Genomic DNA, 20,264 nt, shown 5'->3' with positions numbered 1-20,264 from the left:
TAGTTAATATTAATATTTTTTTAAATGTGTTCATAAATCTAACTATGTCCATTTTCTTCTCCCTTGACATTTAGATATTGCAAAGCCAATGGCAGAAAATTTTCTCCATACATGTAAGTTCATTAATAGTTATTTTCTAGTAAAAAATTTCTTAGATGTGGGAAAAAAAAAAAGAAGTTTTACTTGAGAGTTAATGTGGTATGCACAAAGGGGCAATGGGAAGCCTTCTTTTAAAAACTGTATGAAGGTGATTGTAGATGGTCTTACATTGACTGATACCATGGACTTAAAATGAGGAACACATTATCTCATGCCATAATGGCAGAGGGGATCTAAGCAGTGATAATTAAAAACTCAGAATCTAAACATAGCTACACATTAGTTTTGAGCCCCAGGTCTGCCAGTTACTAACTGGATAAATTTACACGGGTTACTTAACTTCTCAGACCTTCAGTTCCACGGTATTGTGATGATAAATGGAGGTACAAGTAAGGACTTGAAAAGAGTACACGCTCCTAGTGAGCACTCAAAAGATGTCAGCTATTTGCATTTTCTATTCTGCCAATGAAAACTTCAGGCCTAAGAGCTCTCTGTGGAATTCTGATCCTAGAAGCCAAGCCCATTAGTGTGCTGAGAAGTCATCTGCCTTACACACAGGCAGCTCCTTGCTGGCCAAGGCCTTCTGCTAGATGCTTTAAGAAATGTGATCCCCAAGGTTACTAGAACCTGGAGCACACTGTCAGAGAGAAGCACTCCTCTTACCTGAGGTTGACTGGAACAGCTGGATTAGAGGAATCGCCCTCCAGAGCGAGGTGACACCAACCCCAATGGCTATCCTTCAGTCACAGCTTGGTTATTCCTGAGCAACCTGGGTAATATTTAACACAAATCTGTATTAGATTGCTTTCCTCTGTGATATATTTTGATGAAACAATCATTTAGCAACTAATAAGACATTTTAAGCTCATTTATTCCTATAAGAAACTTCAGTACTGATATGACCAAAATCCAAAATTAAGACTCTGTCAGGTTGGTAGAGAGAAGTAATCAACATAGGAATAAAAGCAGTGATAAGAAAGAGATCAGCCAATTTGTGCATCCCCCCAACTAGAACATTAAACAACCATCTATATCAATATCCGAATTTGACTTGGTTTGTCTGAGATTTTAACTCTACTTTAAGTAAAAGGGGAGAAGGGAGAAGCAAGAAAAATCAAACGGGATTGAAAAGAGAATACAGCGGCATGTGACATAAAGTGACATATTAAAGTGCAGTAATAGGATAAACACCAGTATCTTACTGTATAGCACAGGGAACTATATTCAATATCATATGATCAACCATAATGGAAAAAGAATATATATATATGTATAACTGAGTCACTGTGCTGTATAGCAAAAATTAACACAGCATTGCAAATCAACTATACTTCAATAAAAAAAAAAAACTTAAGTGTAGTAAAAAAGTGATGATAGAGAGGCTGTTAGAGCTTGGTAGATTATTTGATGTTTCTGAAACTATCACACAGAGAGCCTTTATTGTATTCCTTAAATCCTTGAAATTTGTCATAAGACTTCTTTTGACAGAACAAAAGCTCTAAGGTGCCAAGTAAGATTGTGCAAAGACAATAACAAGGTAATACTGCAGCGGTGGCATCCAAAAGCTTAACAGAAGCAATTATCATGAATAAGTAAAATCTTGGAATGAAAATTGGTGCATGGATGTAAATTAGATTAAAATCCTGAGTAAGAGCAGAAACAGCGAAGTAGAGTCACCGAGGGGAGGTTCTAGTAGCCCAGAGAGCATCTTTGTTTTTACATTCCTCTGAAAGAAGTTGAGTAAAAGCCAACTTCCTTTAGGAGTTGTTCAAACAGAAGGGAGGATCTGGAGGAACCCTTGTAGTTTTAGGTTCTGTGTTATTTGCTTTATCCTCAGTAGCGTCCATGGTAAGGGAGTGGAAAGAAAGAGGGAAAGAAAAAGGAGTCATACTCAGTGAGTCAATATGAGGGTTCTCTCATTCAAAAATAACAACCACAAAGGCCCTGCTTCAACTCAGTGATGCTTGTGAAGAGGATGCCTTCACAACCTGAAGTTTGCGTCTCATCAAAGAGAACAATCTAGAATCAGAAGCAATATATAAACTTAAAGATTTCAAGAGGCTAGTGAAGGCCTTTTAAAAGTCTACATGTGCCTCTTGTGTGTTTCTAATCCTTTCCACACTCAGGAAAGAATATCTCAAGATACATCTTGTCACATATAATGCATAACATCTCTATGAAGCAGTTGACCATCTAACCTTTCCAATAAATTTGAATATTCCCACTCTTGATACAAATACCTTTATCTAATTCAGAGTTTTTCAATCTTAACTACTAACATTTTGGGCTAGAAAATCTTTTGTTTCAAGGACAGTCCCATGCATTACAGGATTTTTAGCAGCATTCCTGGCCTCTACCCACTACATAGCAGTAGCCAAACACTGGCCTCCTTCCAGTTATAACAACCAAAAATGTTTCCAGATATTACAAATTACTTCTGGGAATGGGAGGTGGCATGTAAAACTGACACCAATTGAAACCACTACTTTAATCTACGACAACTGCATTGATTTTAGCAAGTTTTATTTACTCTCCAAATTCTTATGAACAAACCTTATACATAAAAGAGTTTTGTAGTCAAATATTTTTATCTTAAGATGTCTCATGAATTACACTATATAGACTTCATTTCCACAAACATTTGAGAAATTGTTTCAGCTTCTTTTATGTGATGAGTTCTCTCCATTAGGTTCTGGAGATATATATATATATCTCACTTTCATATATATATATATATTTCACTTTCACTTTCATATATAGATATTATTTTTAAAGATATGGTTCTTACACTCTAGAAATATTTGTTAATGAGACTGAGAATCTCTAGCAAAAGGTACCATAAATTGTTAAGGGACAAGCTCAGTGCTTTAGTAAGACAAGATAAGAGAATCAGAGAGAGGGTCAGACGGGTAGGATAATAGTGAAGTTGTACTATTACTGCAGATTTGCTTTAAAGACTTAAGAGTCTAGCAGTTTCTCTGGACCTAAATTGATACTAAAGCATAGTCTTGTTACTGAAAAGTACTGAAAACTTTGGGGCAAGGGTTAGTTCTCTTCATGTATTATTCCTTTTATCCAAGTAAAACACATTTCTCTCTACTCTGGCTCTCATCAGTATCTCATTCACATTCACATTCATTCACATTTTCTTATAAATGCTTCCTAGCAATCATTGCTTTAAACAACTGTTCACAATTTTAAAAGCACACATTTTTCCATGCAACTTTGTAATTTGTTTTACAATTATTCCAAATTTAAACATTTAATTCCACCTACCTCTTTCAGGAGGTCATAGCAAGGACAAACACACACGCAAAGGGGATGAGGATGGGGGAGAAGGATGTCCATCTATTTTGAATGAATTTTCAGGAAATCTCATGACATCAGTAAATTAGTATTAACGTCTCCAAGACTGTGTTTTTTCTCAATTAAAAGTTAATAGTGACTTATTTATAGAAAGGTAGATTGTTTAAGAATGCATGCATAAGTGGTCTCAATATCGTTATGTGCTAATGACTCCATTTTGGAGCAGGTTGTGGACATCGCAAAATTACTCGCTCTGGCAACAAGATAGCCGGGGGCATGGATGCTGAGGAAGGAGAATGGCCCTGGCAAGCTAGTCTTCAACAGAAAAATGTCCACCGATGTGGAGCCACTCTGATTAGTAACAGCTGGCTTATCACTGCTGCTCACTGTTTCCTAAAGTAAGCTCTGGACCACATAAAGTTCTCAAATTCACTCAAGTACCTAAAAGTCTGATAGGTATCTTTCAAGAATACAGCCATATGACTATGCTTCCAACTGTCCAGTATTGTGAGGTATAGCTCAAAATTACTCAATGAACTCTCAGTTTTTAAAAAAAAAAAGATATATTCAGACTGAGAGATTTTATCAACAGTGGCACATTTTGGACCAAATAATTCTTTGTTGGGGGGGGCTATCCTGTGCATTACAGAATGTTTAGGAGCATCCCTGACCTCTAGACACCAAATGTCAGTAGCATCCCCTCAAGACTGACAACCAAAAACCTCTCCAGACATTAGCAAATGTCTCTTGGAAGACAAAATAGCTCTCAGCTGAAAGTCACTAAGATGAATCTACTTAATTCAATTTCATAAGGAAACTATAAAGCCCAAATCGAATGCAGATCTGTTTCTTTCTCATCTATTACATTAGGTCTAATTTACTTAATTATAAGTATTTTAGTCCCTCCTGCAACCTTCCATATATGTCTCTGTTTGAAATGATTATTTCTTTAAAGGATATATTATTATACCAAGAGTTTGCTCTTTTATACCTAAAAGTTTTTTACCCTTTTGTTTGATGGTTCGTTTCACCAATTTCTGTTGACTTTATATAACACTTACTGGTTTTATATACAAACAAAAATTCCTCTCAAACTTGAGAGTTTTAAAGTGTTCCAGCAGCACTATTCAGTGCTTAATGTGTTGAATACAACCCTTGATTAACAAGTAATAGTAAAAATCAGAAATATCTTTCTATTTATAGTTTTTAATGATTATAAAACAGAATTTTGACTATATCCTTAATTTCCATAAGTTTACTCTGTCTCATATCCTTGCACACTATTTATAAAATCTTATTTATCTTGTGTTGTTATATTTATCTTTCTAAATCCTCTTGAGTCTTTTCTGTACAAAAAATAATAATAATAAAATGTAGTTTCTATGAGTTACCTTTTAAAATAGAGCTTATTGACTTATTCAAAATTTATTCATGCTATCATTATTTTAACTTTTTTTCTTATGTACAGCTTTGCTTTTGTATACTTATATGCACTATGGAATTCAAAATTTATCTCTTTTGCAAGTATAAGATATTAATTCCTACAACTCCAATATATAGGACTTTTAATAAATAAATCTATTTTCTTTAGGGCCAGGGATCCCAAACAATGGAATGTTAGTTTCGGGCTCCTTTTAAGTGATCCACAAATACAGCGAAGTGTCAAGGATATTATAATTCATGAAAACTACCACTACCCCTCACACAAGAATGACATCGCTGTAGTGCGTCTGTCCTCACCAGTACTGTATACAAGCAATATCCGAAGAGCATGTCTTCCAGAAACTTCTTATGCATTCCCATCCAATTCTGATGTGGTGGTCACTGGATGGGGAACATTAAAGACTGATGGTGAGTTCCTAAACTTCTATCATTATATGGTTCGGGTTTTAGGAGTTTAAAAAGATACTCAGAATCACAGCTAAACCTGAGAAGTACTCTCTCTAGGTCATTTTAAAGGAGATGAAAACCAACTTCAATGACATTCATATACAAACTATAATTTCGTAGCATTTTTTTATGTAACTTCACTTCCCTTAACAATGGCAGTTTTTACAGAAATGTAATATTTGAATGAATTGCTTATTACTTGAATAAGCAATTCATTCACCTCCATTTCATTTATTGATTTACTCATTCAATAAATGCTTATTTTGATCACAACCTTTATTCCAAGTACTGTCCTAGGTCGTTTAGATATATTAGTAACTAAAATATGCAAATATTTTCTGCCCTTACAAAGCTCACATTCTTGGTAAAGGAAGACAGACAGTAATCATGAGATATAATAAATAAGATTACACAGCACATTTTCTGTAGGTAAGTACCATAGAAAAAGTAAGCACCACAGAAGATTGGACATTTTTGATGGGGTAAAATGAATGAACTTCTGTGACAAAGCAATACTTGAACGAAGACCATTTAAACGTGTGCATTTACATGACCCTAATAATGTAAGCATGTTGTGTTTGTGTTCATAAATGCATTTAAAAGCAGAAAAAATAAACCCCAAATTCCAAGATAGGATTATAGTAACAAACAGCAGAAAATCTAAAAATGATCATAAAATGTGTATTTCCGGAATATGAGTTTTTCATTTTGTTTTCTAAAGTATATGTGTAATAAATATAAACTCCCAAAACAATTCAAAAGTAAAAAAATTCCATCAACATGGATGGACACACTTAGTATTTCTAAATATGGTCATTTTTAACAGTAGCTGGGTGTGTTCATAACATTATTTCCTTGTAAATAAGAAAGCACACAAATACAAGTTTAAATAAAACATATGTTTTACATTGATTTTGAACTTATACACAGTGTTAGATACTAATAACCTACTACTACTACTACTAAGTCGCTTCAGTCGTGTCCAACTCTGTGCGACCCCATAGACAGCAGCCCACCAGGCTCTGCCGTCCCTGGGATTCTCCAGGCAAGAACACTGGAGTGGGTTGCCATGTCCTTCTCCAGTGCATGAAAGTGAAAAGTGAAAGTGAAGTCGCTCAGTTGTGTCCGACTCTTCAGACCCCATGGACTGCAGCCTACCAGACTCCTCCGTTCATGGCATTTTCCATCAAGAGTACAGGAGTGGGTTGCCATTGCCTTCTCCACTGATAACCTAGCCAGGGAGATTAATATTGACTTTAGAAAAAGTTATATAATTTTTTCCCTAGGAACAAGTCCTAATATACTCCAAAAGGGATTAGTGAAGATTATAGATAGCAAGATCTGCAACAGGAAAGTGGTATATGACGGTGCAATCACACCCGGGATGTTGTGCGCTGGGTTTCTGGAAGGAAGTGTCGATGCCTGCCAGGTAAATCTGCTTATTCTATTTTCAAACGGATTTTTTTGTATGATTTTTAATTTCCAATTAATCTGTTCAATGGTCTCAAAAGACTGATAATCTTTAAAGACTGAAGTACGTATTATAGCTAAAGTAGCTGATTAAAATTATATTTCTTATATATAATGATAGGTCTCACTAAAGTATTAACGGGCTAAATCACCCTTACTGAAAGGGGATGAGAATCAATTTCAAATAAACAATGAAGAGATGCAACTGAATATTGGTAACTTTATTTCAACTGGTCCTCTTTCACTGGGAAACACAACTGGGTCTGACAACAGGACTAAGGATTGTGGAGCTTTTTTGATTTAGGGTGGCTCCAACACCTTAAATATTTGATTTATTTAACATTTATATAGCATCTTCATGAGCTAGGCACTGTTTTAAGCTCTTTAAAAATAATTTAGTTGGGCTATAACAATCCTGTGATGTATGCTTATACTATTATAAACCCAACTTCTCAAATGAAGAGACTGGGACAAGTAGTTCAAGTAATGTCTAAACTAACACAGGTATTCAATGATAAAACTGAGAATAAGTTCAAGAAATTAGACTCCACCAACTCTAATTTGAATGCCACACCAAGTTTCCTTTCCATATGCTTCAGTTCAGTTCAGTTCAGTCGCTCAGTCATGTCTGACTCTTTGCGACCCCATGAATCACAACACACCAGGCCTCCCTGTCCATCACCATCTCCCAGAGTTCACTCAAACTCACGTCCATCAAGTCAGTGATCCCATCCAGCCATCTCATCCTCTGTCCTGCCCTTTTCCTCCTGCCCCCAAATCCTCCCAGCATCAGAGTCTTTTCCAATGAGTCAACTCTTTGCATGAGCTGGCCAAAGTACTGGAGTTTCAGCTTTAGCATCATTCCTTCCAAAGAAATCCCAGGGCTGATCTCCTTCAGAATGGACTGGTTGGATCTCCCTGCAGTCCAAGGGACTCTCAAGAGTCTTCTCCAACACCACAGTTCAAAAGCATCAATTCTTTGGCGCTCAGCTTTCTTCACAGTCCAACTCTCACATGCATACATGACCGCAGGAAAAACCATAGCCTTGACTAGATGGACCTTTGTTGGCAAAATAATGTCTCTGCTTTTCAATATGCTATCTAGGTTGGTCATAACTTTCCTTCCAAGGAGTAAGTGTCTTTTAATTTCATGGCTGCAGTCACCATCTGTAGTGATTTTGGAGCCCAGAAAAATAAAGTCTGACACTGTTTCCACTGTTTCCCCATCTATTTCCCATGAAGTGATGGGACCGGATGCCATGATCTTTGTTTTCTGAATGTTGAGCTTTAAGCCAACTTTTTCACTCTCCACTTTCACTTTCATCAAGAGGCTTTTGAGTTCCTCTTCACTTTCTGCCTTAAGGGTGGTGTCATCTGCATATCTGAGGTTATTGATATTTCTCCCGGCAATCTTGATTCCAGCTTGTGTTTCTTCCAGTCCAGCGTTTCTCATGATGGACTCTGCATAGAAGTTAAATAAACAGGGTGACAATATACAGCCTTGACATACTCCTTTTTCTATTTGGAACCAGTCTGTTGTTCCATGTCCAGTTCTAACTGTTGCTTGCTGACCTGCATACAAATTTCTCAAGAGGCAGGTCAGGTGGTCTGGTATGCCCATCTCTTGAAGAATTTTCCACAGTTTATTGTGATCCACACAGTCAAAGGCTTTGGCATAGTCAATAAAGCAGAAATAGATGTTTTTCTGGAACTCTCTTGCTTTTTCCATGATCCAGCAGATGTTGGGAATTTGATCTCTGGTTCCTCTGCCTTTTCTAAAACCAGCTTGAACATCAGGAAGTTCACGGTTCACATATTGCTGAAGCCTGGCTTGGAGAATTTTGAGTATTACTTTACTAGCGTGTGAGATGAGTGCAGTTGTGCGGTAGTTTGAACATTCTTTGGCATTGCCTTTCTTTGGGATTGCAATGAAAACTGACCTTTTCCAATCCTGTGGCCACTGCTGAGTTTTCCAAATTTGCTGGCATATTGAGTGCAGCACTTTCACAGCATCATCTTTCAGGATTTGCAATAGCTCAACTGGAATTCCATTACCTCCACTAGCTTTGTTCGTAGTGATGCTTTCTAAGGCCCACTTGACTTCACATTCCAGGATGTCTGGCTCTAGGTCGGTGATCACACCATCGTGATTATCTGGGTCGTGAAGATCTTTTTTGTATAGTTCTTCTGTGTATTCTTGCCATCTCCTCTTAATATCTTCTGCTTCTGTTAGGTCCATACCATTTCTGTCCTTTATCGAGCTCATCTTTGCATGAAATGTTCCCTTGGTATCTCTAATTTTCTTGAAGAGATCTCTAGTCTTTCCCATTCTGCTGTTTTCCTCTATTTCTTTGCACTGAGGAAGGCTTTCTTATCTCTTCTTGCTTTTCTTTGGAACTCTGCATTCAGATGTTTATATCTTTCCTTTTCTCCTTTGCTTTTCGCTTCTCTTCTTTTCACAGCTATTTGTAAGGCCTCCCCAGACAGCCATTTTGCTTTTTTGCATTTCTTTGCTATGGGAATGGTCTTGATCCCTGTCTCCTGTACAATGTCATGAACTCATTCCATAGTTCATCAGGCACTCTGTCTAAGACCACAGTTCAAAAGCATCAATTCTTTGGCGCTCAGCTTTCTTCACAGTCCAACTCTCACATCCATACATGACCGCAGGAAAAACCATAGCCTTGACTAGATGGACCTTTGTCAGCAAAGTAATGTCTCTGCTTTTCAATATGCTATCTAGGTTGATCATAAATTTTCTTCCAAGGAGTAAGCGTCTTTTAATTTCATGGCTGCAATCACCATCTGCAGTGATTTTGGAGCCCCAAAAAATAAAGTCTGACGCTGTTTCCACTATTTCTCCATCTATTTCCCAGGAAGTGATGGGACCAGATGCCATGATCTTCGTTTTCTGGATGTTGAGCTTTAAGCCAACTTTTTCACTCTCCTCTTTCACTCTCATCAAGAGGCTTTTTAGTTCCTCTTCACTTTCTGCCATAAGGGTGGTGTCATCTGCATATCTGAGGTTATTGATATGCTTCAAATACTTCTGATGCTGTTTATAAGCAATAGTCCTAGAACCGACAAAAATACTATTGTAGTTATCTAGGCAGGCAGAATCAGTGATAAATCCAGAAGGATTCTTATCCTACTCATTCAATTCACTCATTATTCTTGCACTGTAGGAGCTAGATTTCATGCAAACAAGAACTTGTAATACATGATTATCATTTCTTATTACTTATTCCCATCTTCCCAACTGTCTCATTAAACTTACTCTTCAACATCATTACAAACTTAAATTCTGTTTCTCTCAACTTTATCCCAGTCTATCACCCTCTACCCCATGACTCTCTTCTAAATTTGTGCACCCTAGAATCCATGTTTTATTGTTTCAGCCACTCCATTGACAGCACCATCAATGATTTCATCATCTTTTGATTCCCCCACACCCATCTTAATCTCCAAACACAAAGAAATCTATTTGCCTTACTTGCTTTTATATATGATCCACTGTTCATGGGGTTCTCAAGGCAAGTACTGAAGTGGTTTGCATTCTTTTAATGGTTTGCCTACAAGACCTTTTAGAACTAACACCCAAAAAAGATGTCCTTTTCATTATAGGGGACTGGAATGCAAAAGTAGGAAGTCAAGAAACACCTGGAGTAACAGGCAAATTTGGCCTTAGAATACGGAATGAAGCAGGGCAAAGGCTAATAGAGTATTGCTAAGAGAATGAACTGGTCATAGCAAACACCCTCTTTCAGCAACACAAGAGAAGACTCTACAAACATGGACATTGCCAGGTGGTCAATACCGATATCAGATTGATTATATTCTTTGCAGCCAAAAATGGAGAAGCTCTATACAGTCAGCAAAAACAAGACCAGGAGCTAACTGTGGCTCAGATCATGAACGTCTTATTGTCAAATTCAGACTTAAATTGAGGAAAGGAGGGAAAACCACTAGACTATTCAGTTATGACCTAAATCAAATCCCTTACAATTATACGGTGGAAGTGACAAATAGATTCAAGGGATTACATCTGATACACAGAGTGCCTGAAGAACTATGGATGAAGGTTCGTGACATTGTACAGAAAACAAGGATCAAGACCATCTGCCAAAAAAGAAATGCAAAAAGGCAAAATGGTTGTCTGAGAAGGCCTTACAAATAGCTGTGAAAACAAGAGAAGTGAAAGGCAATGGAGAAAAGGAAAGATATACCCATTTGAATGCAGAGTTCCAAAGAATAGCAAGAAGAGATAAGAAAGCCTTTCTCAATCATCAATGCAAAGAAATAGAGGAAAACAATAGAGTGGGAAAAACTAGAGATCTCTTCAAGAAAATTAGAGATACCAAGGGAACATTTCATGGAAAGATGGACACAAAAAAGGACAGAAATGGTATGGACCTAACAGAAGCAGAAGATATTAAGAAGAGGTGGCAAGAATACACAGAAGAACTATACAAAAAAGATCTTCACAGCCCAGATAATCACGATGGTGTGATCATTCACCTAGAGCCAGATATTCTGGAATGTGAAGTCAAGTGGCTCTTAGGATGCATCACTACGAACAAAGCTAGTGGAAGTGATGGAATTCCCATTGAGTTATTTCAAATTCTAAAAGATGATGCTGTGAAAGTGCTGCACTCAGTATGCCAGCAAATTTGGAAAACTCAGCAGTGGCCACAGGATTGGAAAAGATCAGTTTTCATTCCAATCACAAAGAAAGGCAATGCCAAAGAATGCTCAAACTACTGCACAATTGCACTCATCCCACATGCTAGCAAAGTAATGCTCAAAGCCAGACTTCAGCAATATGTGAACCATGAACTTTCAGATGTTCAAGCTGGTTTTAGAAAAGGCAGAGGAACAAGAGATCAAATTGCCAACATCCACTGGATGAACAAAAAAGCAAGAGAGTTCCAGAAAAACATCTATTTCTGCTTTATTGACTATGCCAAAGTCTTTGAGTGGATCACAATAAACTGTGGAAAATTCTGAAAGAGATGGGAATACCAGACCACCTGACCTGCCTCTTGAGAAACCTGTATGCAGGTCAGGAAACAACAGTTAGAACTGGACATGCAACAACAGACTGGTTCGAAATAGGAAAAGGAGTACGTCAAGGCTGTATATTATCACCCTGTTTATTTAACTTATATGCGGAGTACATCATAAGAAACGCTGGGCTGGAGGAAGCACAAGCTGGAATCAGGATTGCTGGGAGAAATATTAATAACCTCAGATATGCAGATGACACCACCCTTAAGGCAGAAAGTGAAGAAGAACTAAAGAGTCTCTTGATGAAAGTAAAAGAGGAGACTGAAAAAATTGGCTTAAAACTCAACATTCAGAAAACTAAGATCATGGCATCTGGTCCCATCACATTATGGCAAATAGATGGGGAAACAATGGAAACAGTGACAGACTGTCTTTTCTTGGGCTCCAAAATCACTGCAGATGGTGACTGCAGCCATGAAATTAAAAGACGCTTGCTCCTTGGAAGAAAAGTTCCAACCAACCTAGACAGCATATTAAGAAGCAGAGACATTATTTTGCCAACAAATGTCCGTCTAGTCAAAGCTATGGTTTTTCCAGTAGTCATGTATGGATGTGGGAGTTGCACTATAAAGAAAGCTGAGCGCTATTGGAGAGATGGTGCGTGTGATAAAGAAGCAGGTTGAGGAGGGTAAGAGTTCCATTTGGGGTTTGTAAAATATGAGGTGCCTATGGAATATCCAGATACATATGTCCAATATATCATTGTAAATAAAAATCTTGAGCTCAGGAAAGAGTTCTAGCTATAGAGATATACCTTAAAGTCATTGTCATCTGGACAGTAGCTGTATTCATGAGCATGGATACAATAACTCAGTGTATAAAATAAGAAGCAGCTAAGTAACTGAACTCAGATATACATGCTTTTAAAGGGCTAACAGTAAGAGATAAGAATGATCAGAAAAACTGAAAAGCATAAGAAATTGATCTCACCAAAATCCAGGAATTGGAAAAAAAGGAGATGGTTAATAGTAACATATAATATCAAGTTAACTGCTGGAAAGTGTCTATCAAATTCAACAATTGTTTATTGGTAAAGTTTGGAAAACTACTTTGGTAGAAAAACCATTTTGAATTTTTCTACCAATTGAGTAAAAGATTAAGTAAGTTGAGTAAAAGAGTATTAGTTTAATATAGTCTCATTTATTTTTTCTTTTGTTGCTCTTCCCTGAGAAGACATCCAAAAAGCTATTGCTAAAACCACTGTAAAAGTGATTACTGCTTACATTTTCCTCTAGGAGTTTTATGATTTTGGGTCTTATATTTAAATCTTTAATCCATTTTGAGTGTATTTTTGTATGTGGTGTAAGACAATGGTTCAGTTTCATTCTTTTGCATGTAACTGTCCAGTTTTCCTGGAAATGAAAGTGAAAGTCACTCAGTCATGTCTGATTCTTTGTGAAATTCCAGGCCAGAATAGCCTTTCCCTCCTCTAGGGTATCTTCCCAACTCAGGAATCAAATTCAGAATCCACACTGCAGGCAGATTCTTTACCAGTTGAGCCACAAGGAAAGCCCAAGCACCATTTATTAAAGAGGGTGCCTTTCCCCCATTGCATACTATTCTTGCCACATGAAAAGATGCCCAACATCATTAATTATCAGAGATTTGCAAATCAAAACTACAATGAGATATCACCTCATACCTGTTAAAATGGAAATTATGAAAAAGAAGATACAAGTGTTGGTGATTGCAAAGAAAAGGGAATCCTTGTACACTGTTGATGGGAATGTGAATTGGTGCAGCTGTTATGTTAACAGTTGGAAGTTCCTCAAAAAATTAAAAATATGACTACTTTATTAAATGGAAGCTTCCTAAGTGTCCATTGATAGGCGAATGTATAAAGAAGATGTGGTATACACACACACACACACACACACAATGGAATATGATTCAGCCATACAAAAGAATGAAATCTTGTCATTTGCAGCAACATGGATGGACCTGAAGGGTATTGTGCTAAGTGAAACAAGCAAGAGAGAATAACAGTTACTATATAATTTCACTTATATGTGAAATCTGAAAAACAAAATGAAACAGACTTATAGGAACAGAAAAGAACCTAGTGGCTACCAGAGGGGAAGGAGTAGGGGAACAGATGAAATAGGTGAAGAGAATTAAGGGGTACAAAATTCCAACTATAAAATAAATAATGAAGTAGAACATAGAAATATGTCAATAACACTGTAACAACTTTGCATGGTGACAGCGGTACCTGGACTTATCATTGTGATCAATTCATAATGTATTCAATATAAAAGATCAAATCACTATGTTATACACCTGAAAATAACATAATATTATATGTTAACTATAATTCAATTTAAAAAAAAAAAGAAGTGAAGAAAAGAATGAGAAACTGGAAACTTCAGTATAGACTACTACATTAAGTTTGGGCTTCCCAGTGGCTCAGATGGTAAAGAATCTGCCTGCAATGCACGAGACCCGGGTTCAATCCTGGATCAGGAAGATCCCCTGGAGAAGGAAATGTCAACCCACTCCAGTATTTTTGCCTGGGAAATCCCATGGAGAGAGGAGCCTAGTAGACTACAGTCTATGAGGTTGCAAAGAGTCAGACATGACTGACCGATTAACACTATTACTACGTTAAGTCCCTTTTATGAAACGAAGATAATTAGGACAATAGAAGAGCTTCTAATATCCAGAAATATTGTGATTTTTTCAGGTAGACAAACCAAAACAGGCAGACCAAAAAGTATATATGCCTACAGAGAAAAGGCAGTGAAGGAAATGAAGACATATTGGAAAAAAACACACAAAACAATTACTGAGAGAACAAAGTTTTGATTCAAAGAACAGATGAGGGGATTAACCCTGAAAAGAACCAAATACATCCATTTGCCTGAAAAGGAGAGTAAACATAGATGCGGGCTGATGTAGGTGAGCTGGGAAATCAAAAGGGACAAGGACAGGAAACAGAGATTGCTATCTGTTGCTCTCTACTTATTCCATCACTTTGAAGCTAAGTAAGATACTAGGTTCCAAGTGAGAAAATCAAATTTTTAAAAATTCTGAAATGAATCTTGTATGTTGCTGGTGGGAACATAAAATGGTAAGCCTATATGGAAAGCAGCATGGTAATAATTTTTCAAAAACATATAAAAATATATTAACCATACATTCCAACATTTCCATTTCCCAGTATTCACCCAAAAGAATTAAAAGCAGGAACACAGATATTTGTACATCTATATTCATAGCAGCGTTATTCACAAGAGCCAAAAGACTGAAGCAGCACAACTTTCCATTGATGGAAAAATTGATAAACAAAATGTGATATATGCATAACATTACATATTATTCAGCCCTAAAAAGATGAAAATTCTGAGACACTCTACAACATAGATGAAACTTAAGACATTATGCTAACTGAAATAAGCCAGTCGCAGAAGTACAAATACTATACAACTCCATTCATGTGAGGCACTTGAAATAGTTAGATTCATAGAGACAGAAAGTAGAATGGTGACTGCCAGGACCTGGAGAAGGGGGACAATGAGGAGTAATCATTCAGTGCTGGGTATAGAGTTTCAGTTGTCCAAGATGGAAAAGTCCTGGAGATGGGTGGTGATGATGATCACACAATATGAATGTACTTAATGCCATTGAATTGCATACTTAAAATGGTTAAAATGGTAATTTTATGTGTATTTTATACAACTGAAAAAAAATAATACTTTTTTTAAATTATGAAATGAGAAGAGATTTTACTGGCTTTTCTTAACAATGAGAATGAAATATGTCTAGGGACCCCTAACTACAGGGGAGAAGATGTTGGTTTAAGGATGTAAATTTGTGAAAGATTTTCTTTCACAGTGTATAGTTGGCCCAGATTGTGGTGGGGAGGAGGGTAAGAAGCTAAGAATCTTGTTGGCAGAGTAGTCATATGGATAAATCATGCACTATGGTCACATAAGAAAGATAGAAAGTAGGAGGTAAGTTAATACACTAGGAGAAAAGGGAGGAGTCAAAAATTAGCTTTCTCAAGAAGTTGAAGAGCAGATGTAGACTGAAAAGGAATGGAGTGAAAAAACTGCAAGTATAATGCTGGTAATAGCATTTCAAAGGTGGAGCAGATCCAGGTGTTCCCCCAAGATTGGAAGAGCAATAGCCCAGTGCTGCTAGGGAGTAAATATAAACTACTTCTTTTTCAATATCTGTGTGAAAATGAGAGCGTTTAGGGAGATAATCAGAGAATTCCTCAGCACACTGATGATGGTATAAGCAACAATATCTTAACTATCTCTTTTGGGTAATAATTCAGTTGAAATTTTTCAAATGTATTTCCTATTATTATATTGTTGTATCCAAAGACATATATTGATGTCTTTGATTTAAATAAATGATTATAGAATTTAAAAGTGTTCTTGACTAGAATCATTTTAATATTGAAATATTTAGCTATTTTCCTTCTGTTTCTTCTGTCTTTACTACAGGAGAAAAAAATAAGCAATATTCATACTTAAATTATAGTCGTTATATATATCCTTTTCTCTCTAGGGTGACTCTGGTGGACCTCTGGTTGGTGAAGATTATAAAGGCACTTGGTTCCTTGCTGGTATTGTAAGCTGGGGAGATGAGTGTGCCCTTCCAAACAAGCCTGGAGTCTACACTCGAGTGACACACTACAGAGACTGGATCATGTCCAAAACTGGTCTCTAATGCAGAAGTACATTAAAGTTCAAAAATTATACCCTTGTTAAATATGTTTGTAATTCCAAACCATATTTAACTTAGTATCACCTCTCTTTATGCACATTTAATGTTTCAAATTTAAACATATTTGTATAATTTTAGAATTATGAAAACTTTTTATGTATTAGATTTTGACAAATATTTAGTGATAGCAATGGACCAGGACATAGAAATCTCCTTTCATCCCTCTCTAGACTGAAGGAAATTATTTGAGTAAATATGGATTGCAGTTTACTAAGGAGATTTTCTCTGTTGATTTGTAGATCCAGGTCCCTTGGGAAGTCACAGATTAGGTGTTATCAATAAACTCCCTTCTATTGCATATAAACAATCTCCTCCTGAATCACATGGACTCCTCCAGATCCACATATCGGTGGGTTGTAAGCTACCGAGTTGCAATAATACTGCCTATAAAAATTTTTTTCAGGAAAATTTGTCTACTTATTTTCTTTCCAGTTTTTGTACTAATGCCAATCCCCTATTGATGGCTTCCTTACCTTGAGTGACACACAATAGCATGATAATCCCATGAACTATCCCAAGTCAATAGATCCCTTGACAAATTCTGATGTCCCTACTATACAGTTATATGATATAGTTGTAACTAAGTATCTGCCTAACACAGTACTCTAAAATGAAACATTTGCCGTAAAATTTTTGCATGAGTTAACACAGTAGGTTTATTATTTGATTGGTCTTAAAATATTCTGCTATATCTTGAGACATAAATGTGTAAAAATTAACATTTCTACGCCCCGCCAAAGTAGTGCTGAAGTCCTGGCCAGTGTTCCTAAGCACAAGAAGGCTGTAACGTGCCTTATGTAGAAAATGTACATGTTAGATGAGCATTCTCAGGCATAAGTTATAGTCCTGTGTCCATGAGTTCAATGTTAATGAATCAAAAACCTTGCACATCCAGAAAAGGGAAGAGGAAATTTTCTGATCTGTACGTGAGGCTGCTTCAGAGAGTGCTAAGCTGAAACTCATAGTATATGACAAAACCATAGGAAAGCTGCACAATGGTGAAAATTGTGGATTCATGAGATGAGGGCTGATTTTTTTTTAAACAAGTCAAAATTTTAATCATCAAAATAATTTTAATCAGCAAAATGTTATACCTTCAAATGGTATTTACACTGACAACACAAACATTGTCTAAAAGATCTTAATGAAATAGTTTAAATTTGCTTTTTCTTATTCCATCTTCAGAATTCATTGTGCATTTTACACTCAAAGCACATCTCAGTTCAGCTAAGCCAAACTTCAGATGGTCAATTGCCACCTCTGGTTGATGGCTATAGTGCTGGACAAACCCATGTCTCGTCCATTTCACCAACTCAAGTCGAAGCTAAATGATAGATTGAGTCTTTCTTTCTAACAAGCATCCCAAATATCAGAAGTTCTAGGCCAAGGGTCAATTATTTGTATTTTTTATTGGAGTATAATTGCTTTACAATGTTGTGCTAGCTTCTGCCGTACAACAAAGTAAATTACCTTTATATATACATGTATCCCTTTTGGACTTCACTCCCACCCTCTCCATCCCACCCACTAGGTCATCGCAGAGCACCGAGCTGAGCTCCCTGTGCTATACCACAGGTTCCCACTAGCCATCTCTTTTACACATATATTTATGTCAAATGCAATCACCCAGTTCATCCCACCCTCCCCTTCTCACGCTGTGTCCACACGTCTGCTCTCCACATCTATGTCTCTATTCCTGCCCTGGAACTAGGTTCATCTGTACCATTTTTCTAAATTATATGTACATGTATTAATATACAATATCTGTTTTTCTCTTTCTGACTTACTTCACTCTGTATGACAGCCATAAAAGGAATGAAATTGGGTCATTTTTAGAGATGTAGTTCGATCTTAAGGGCTGATTTTTTAAAGTATAGCGGACAGCATTGTTGTGCAGCTGAAAGTCAAAGAAACTCATGGTAACTAGTTTGCACGTTTCAAACTAGTTATAGTGTGATATTGTGATATAGTGATATAGTGTTATAGTGTGGAAAATGTCGAGCTTGCAGGTGAGACAGTTTCTGCATATCAGGGATTTGGGGAAGAATTTGTAAAGAAGTACAGTTGATTTATAATATTATGTTAAAGAATTTTTAAAAACATCTGCTATATATTATACAGGAAAAGGCTTATGTGAAGAGCAGGTGTTTAACACTGATGACTTTGGCTTGTTTTTATAAGGATGTTGACAAATGAACCTGTGTGATGCAAGTGATATTTTTGGCTTGCAGAAACCTAACAGTGTATTTTCACTAGAATCAGTGGCTCATTATTCACTAATTCAGAGTTCATGGCAACTTTATAGAATATAACTACCCAAATAAGTAAAGTGAACTGTATATCTATACTATATTTTTGTTTAAAAATGCATGTGTTACATTTTTCTAAAAAAACACACTTCTCTTGATTTCTAACTCATCTATTTCTACCACTGATTTTTCTAAAGCAGTCTATTTCAGAACCAAAACAATCCATTAGAAAATATTTCCAGACCCTTCAGGAAGGCACTTATGAAGTAGATTCCATGTCCTGTGGTATAATATTTCACCCAGGTCTAGAAGTAGGAAGGAAGGCAGTATTTCTGAGCACGTGGTGACAACCAAAACGGAACCCAGGTAAGCAACTGGTCTAAGCTGCTCAAAACCCAGGAGCTAGCACAGAAGAAACTGACGAGGTACATAAGGTAAGTCCAGTATGCTTATCTATCCTTATATAGTACTGAACAGACTCCCTCAGGGCCTCGGTGATGCAATGTTGTTGGTGGTGGTTAGTCTCTGAGTCATGTCTGACTGTCTTGTGACCCCATGGACTATAGCCCACAAGGATCTTCTGTCCATAGGATTTCCCAGGCTAGAATACTGGAGTGGGTTGCCGGTTCCTTCTCCAGGGGATCTTCCCAATCCAGGGATTGAACCAATGTCTCCTGCAATGACAGGTGGATTCTTTACCACTAAGACACCAAGGAAGCCCAAATGATGCTATATTCATGTTTCATTCACGTGCCAAGAGAGTATATATAGCAGGTATTTAGTAATTATTTATTTAATAAATGAATGTAAGACAACAAACAAATAAATGAAACTACAAGAATGGGCCATCTAAATTAAAATAACCACCCTTACTTTTAACATTATTCTTTCTTTGGCTGCTATAGAAGCAAACTAGCTGATGAGACAAATCAATCTGGTAATTTAATAAATTCCAATCTAAATCATACCAGTAGTAGGAAACATCATCAAACACTCAATGTGTAAGATACAGCAACAACACAGAGAAAGTTTCTAAGTGGCCCTAGTGTGAAATGGTCCAATTACAATATAAAGGGATATATATTGTATATAAACATGCATGCTTCTGCTAATTCGCTTCAGTAGTGTCTGACTCTGTGCGACCCCATAGACGGCAGCCCACCAGGCTCCCCGTCCCTGGGATTCTCCAGGCAAGAACACTGGAGTGGGTTGCCATTTCCTTCTCCAATGCATGAAAGTGAAAAGTGAAAGTGAAGTCACTCAGTCGTGTCCGACTCTTAGCGACCCCATGGACTGCAGCCCACGAGGCTCCTCCGTCCGTGGGATTTTCCAGGCAAGAGTGCTGGAGTAGGGTGCCATTGCCTTCTCCGTAAGCATGCATAGACGTGGTTAAGACATTTATACAGTATTCCCTCTAATACCAAGCTACCCTATGAAATAATGTGC

At 37.0% G+C, this 20,264-nt stretch overlaps 1 protein-coding gene across 1 annotated transcript in view; it reads left to right on the top strand.

The window, feature by feature from the left end:
• The window catches only part of LOC133249607 (transmembrane protease serine 11C-like), a 67,855-nt gene extending 50,774 nt beyond the window's left edge, over positions 1-17,081 (top strand). The window contains exons 6-10 of the mRNA XM_061420327.1: positions 75-113; positions 3,632-3,803; positions 4,997-5,256; positions 6,582-6,724; positions 16,351-17,081. Coding sequence (XP_061276311.1) covers positions 75-113; positions 3,632-3,803; positions 4,997-5,256; positions 6,582-6,724; positions 16,351-16,512 — 776 coding nt within the window. The 3' untranslated portion in view covers positions 16,513-17,081. The remainder of the gene's footprint in view (positions 1-74; positions 114-3,631; positions 3,804-4,996; positions 5,257-6,581; positions 6,725-16,350) is intronic.
• The last annotated feature ends 3,183 nt before the right edge of the window (positions 17,082-20,264 follow it).

Source organism: Bos javanicus, chromosome 6 (assembly GCF_032452875.1).
Source record: "Bos javanicus breed banteng chromosome 6, ARS-OSU_banteng_1.0, whole genome shotgun sequence".
Lineage (NCBI taxonomy): Eukaryota > Metazoa > Chordata > Mammalia > Artiodactyla > Bovidae > Bos > Bos javanicus.
This window is presented reverse-complemented; position numbering and strand designations above follow the sequence as displayed.